Consider the following 4,702-nt stretch of genomic DNA (forward strand, 5'->3'; position numbering starts at 1 on the left):
CATATGCTGTCACCTGAGCTTTTTATCCTAGCCATTCTGACTGGTGTGAGGTGGAATCTCAGGGTTGTAAAACTAACTATTATGATTCTGAGATGCGGAGCCATGATGAAGCAGAGGCCAACACTCACTGGGAAGTCAAAGTTTTCAGAGCAGATGATCTTTGCCAGCTAGGTGGAAATGCAGGCTTCTTAACTTCAAAAACAAGAATTATATAACTGCATCTAACAAATGAGGCACAGAGACGATTAAATGAGACAACTCACAGAAAGCTAAAATTTCATCATCATTTTTGTTGTTTCTAATTATAATCCAACCCATCTGTGGCCCCCCCATATTCAGATTGTGATGTTACAGTTTCTCTTATCTGTACTAGGAAAAACGGGCATAGTACAATGGCACAGGGGAAGCAATATGTACTCAGAATATGGCTGGGAAGTCCCTGCCCTATACTAAGACATCCTTATGTCATCAGAGGCTGAGTTGTGAGGCTAATTTTTTTTTAATTTGGTTTTAGGGTGCAGAGAAAGTGAAAGCATATGTGCCTAATGCCACTTGGTACGACTATGAGACCGTAAGTAGCTGGAACTGTTCTTAAACTCAAGCCAGCAGCTGCAGCTGCATAGAGAGGGTGACTCTCTAGAACTAGGAATCTACCATTCAAGCACGGAGGAGTGCTTTTGCAGTGTTTTCTATAAGTTCACAGCACAGCTTCGGAAGAAAGAGTCTGTCACTTTAACACTTCACTCAACAAGAATATAAAGACTTAAAGTGCTTCTCATGAGCAAGCATTAGAGAGCCTCACAGACTATTTGAGCTCGGCCAGAAATCAGATGATTAGCTCAGTAGCATCAGTTCTCATAATATACATCAAACAGGCTCAGCATGGCAAAAATGTCCTACAAGCCCCAAGCTGACCTACATTTTAGCCTTCCTTTCATTTGTCTGGGTAGAGAGTAATTCTGCTAAATCCTGCTAAATAGAAAGAGAGAGCACTGTAGGGAACTCAGCATGGTGGAAGTCCCTATGCTATGAAGCCAATGTGTTTATCTGCCTGCCTCAGGGAGAGCAATTGGCATGGAGAAAGCAAAGCATTGAGATGGAACTTCCTGGAGACAAGATTGGACTTCACCTTCGAGGGGGCTACATCTTCCCCACACAACAGCCAGCCACAACCACAGAAGCCAGGTATAGCATGGGATTTTTTTAAGTGGGCACAGGGCTGACACCCAAGGACAACATTTCAGGGATCGTCTGGTCTAGACCATGGATTTGAAAGGTGCTGGAGTGGAGTGTGTCTTTTTGGACTTCACTTGACTTTTTTCCTAGAAGCTTATGACCTAGAGCTGTAACCTCATTGGTTTTTTAAGGATTTTACTCTATTCTTCCCCCAACCTCTCTGCATGTGTCAGAACACACTGACAGCTAGAATGCTCAGTCTTCTTGGTTTCCAAAGGCATGTTCAGCATTGGTACCGAAAGTCTCATTTCTTTGGAAGACTCCATTCTGGGCAAACCTGGTTAGATGATCACCTACCTGCTTTCACCTACATGTCTGTTGGTGGTTCTCTGCTCTTGGCCCACACATTTTCATGTCTAGATTTGGATCCACCGTCCATCTTTTTAAAACCTTCATCTTCCTTTCCATTCCTTCCACTAAGCTCTTCTCTTCCTGTGACAAATGAAAGTCCAGTTGCTAGGGCAAAGGTTAACAACTGAAGTGTCACTTGTACTTGCTGGGAGAAGGACAATCAGTTTTCATCAATAGACTGACTCTGGGTATATCAACCACTTCAGAACAGGTGTAATTTTCAGGAGTAGCTGACTGACATATGATGGACTTCAAGTTTTGTTTTTTGCTTTTGCTTTTTTGTATTGGTTTTTATTTCTTTTTGAGAAAGAACTTAAGGTTGGGTCAGTGGTGGGGAAATGTGATCAAAATATATTTTAAATTTAATAAATTTAAAATTATAAGATAATATATCCACTTACCAGTGTAACAGATCTCTACTCATCATTGACTCCAGTTGTAGACCCCATCTGCATTCTACTGACGAGCTGCATGTTTTTATCATGTGTCTCTAAAAATTTATTTATTTATTTATTTATACATTTTAAATCCTGATCTGCTTTCCTTCCTAGTCTCCCTGTCACAGATTTCTTCCCCCATGCCTCCTCCCCTTCACCTGGCACAGCAAGTCTCTGCTAGGCTCATTTTCTCTCACTGAGGCCAGGCCAGGCAGCCCAGTTTGGGGAACAGATTCCATAGATAGGCAACAGCTTTAGAGACAGCCTCTGTTCCAGTTGTTGGGGGACCCACATGAAAACTGGCTGCTTATCTGCTACAAGACATGCAGGGACAAAAATGGAGCAGAGACTGAAGGAATGACCAACCAAGAGCCTTCCCACCTTGAGACCCATCTCAGGGGCAAGCACCAATCCCTGACACTATTAATGATCTGCTGTTATGCTTGCAGAAATGAACCTAGCATAACTGTCCTCTGAGAGGCTCCACATAGCAGCAGACTGAAACAGATGCAGAGACCCACAGCCTAATGACTGAGTTCGGGAACTCTTTTTTTTTTTTTTTTTTTAATTAAATGTTTTCTTTGTTTACAATATCTCCTTTCCCAGGTTCCCTCCCTCCCCCCACCAAAAAAAACAAAAAACAAAAAACAAAACCAAAAAAAAACCCCAGAAACTAAAACAAACCACTGTTCCCTCCCCTCTCCTCCTGCTCACCACCCCACCGCCTCCTGCTTATTGGCCCTGGCATTCCCCTACACTGGGGCATAGAACCTTCACAGGGCCAAGGGTCTCTCCTCCCATTGATGAATGACTTGGCCATCCACTGCTATACATATGCTGCTGGAGCCATGAGTCCCACCATGTGTACTCTTTGGTTGGAATTTTAGTCCCTGGGAGCTCTGAGGGTACTAGTTAGTTCATATTGTTGTTCATGCTAAGGGGCTGCAAACCCTTTAGCTCCTTGGGTCTTTTCTCTAGCTCCTTCATTGGGGACCCTATACTCAGTCTAATAGATGGCTGTGAGCCTCTACTTCTGTATGAGTCAGGTACTGTCAGAGCTTCTTAGGAGACAGCTATTTCAGGCTCCTGTCATCCAGCACTTGCTGGCATCCACAATAGTGTCTAGATTTGATGATTGAATATGGGAAGAATTCCCAGGTGGAACAGTCTCTGAATTGTCCTTCCTTTAGTCTCTGCTCCATAGTTAGTCTTTACAACTCCTTCCATGGGCATTTTGTTCCCCCTTTTAAGAAGGAACAAAGTATCCACACTTTGGTCTTCCTTCTTCTTGAGTTTCTTGTGGTTTGTGGTTTGTACTTTGTGTATTCTGATCTTCTGGGCTAATATCCACTTATCGGAGAATGCATAACATGTGTGTTCTTTTGTGATTGGGTTAGCTCACTCAGGATGATATTCTCCAGATCCATCTATTTCCAGAAGAATTTCATAAATTCATTGTTTTTAATAGCTGAGTAGTACTCCATTGTGTACATGTACCACATTTTCTGTATTTTCTGTATTCATTCCTCTGTTGAGGGACATCTAGGTTGTTTCCAGGTTCTGGCTATTATAAATAAGGCTGCTATGAACATGGTGGAGCATGTGTCCTTATTACATGTTGGAGCATCTTCTGGGTATATGCCCAGGAGTGGTATAACTGGGTCCTCTGGTAGTACTATGTCCAATTTCTGGAGGAACTGCCAAACTGATTTCCAGAGTGGTTGTACCAGCTTGCAGTTCCACCATCAATGAAGCAGTGTTCCTCTTTCTCCACAACCTTGACAGCATCTGCTGTCACCTGAGTTTTTTATCCTAGGCATTCTGACTGGAGTGAGGTAGAATGTCAGTGTTGTTTTGATTTACATTTCCCTGATGACTAAGGATGTTGAACACTTCTTTAGGTGCTTCTCAGCCATTCGGTATTCATCAGTTGAGAATTCTTTGTTTAGCTCTGTACCCCATTTTTTAAATAGGGTTATTTGGTTCTCTAGAGTCTAACTTCTTGAGCTCTTTGTATATATTGGATATTAGCCCTTTGTCAGATATAGGATTGGTAAAGATCTTTTCCCAATTTGTTGGTTGCCATTTTGTCCTATTGACAGTGTCCTTTGCCTTACAGAAGCTTTGCAAGTTCATGAGGTCCATTTGTCAATCCGTGATCTTAGAGCATAAGCCATTGGTGTTCTGTTCAGGAAATTTTCCCCTGTGCCTATGTGCTCGAGTCTTTTCCCCACTTTCCTTTCTATTAGTTTCAGTGTATCTGGTTTTATGTGGAGGTCCTTGATCCACTTGGACTTGAGCTTTGTACAAGGAGATAGGAATGGATTGATTTGCATTCTTCTACATGCTAACCCCCAGTTGATCATGGTGGATGATCGTTTTGATGTGTTCACCATCTGTTGAAAATGCTGTCTTTTTTCCACTGGATGGTTTTAGCTCCTTTGTCAAATATCAAGTGGCCATAGGTTTGTAGGTTCATTTCTGGGTCTTCAGTTCTATTCCATTGATCTACCTGCCTATCACTGTACAAATACCATGTAGTTTTTATCACAATTGCTCTGTAGTACAGCTTAAGATCAGGGATGGTGATTCCACCAGAGGCTCCTTTACTGTTGAGAATAGTTTTGGCTATCCTGGGTTTTTTGTTATTCCACATGAGTTTGTAAATTGCTCTTTCT

General features: G+C 42.2%; 1 protein-coding gene across 1 annotated transcript in view; it reads left to right on the forward strand.

The window, feature by feature from the left end:
* The window catches only part of Mgam (maltase-glucoamylase), a 113,112-nt gene that overhangs the window by 41,053 nt on the left and 67,357 nt on the right, over nt 1-4,702 (forward strand). Inside the window, exons 20-21 of the mRNA XM_031381069.1 lie at nt 515-571; nt 1,061-1,185. Coding sequence (XP_031236929.1) covers nt 515-571; nt 1,061-1,185 — 182 coding nt within the window. The remainder of the gene's footprint in view (nt 1-514; nt 572-1,060; nt 1,186-4,702) is intronic.

The sequence above is a fragment of the Mastomys coucha genome, unplaced genomic scaffold, assembly GCF_008632895.1.
Source record: "Mastomys coucha isolate ucsf_1 unplaced genomic scaffold, UCSF_Mcou_1 pScaffold20, whole genome shotgun sequence".
In the NCBI taxonomy this organism is placed as follows: domain Eukaryota; kingdom Metazoa; phylum Chordata; class Mammalia; order Rodentia; family Muridae; genus Mastomys; species Mastomys coucha.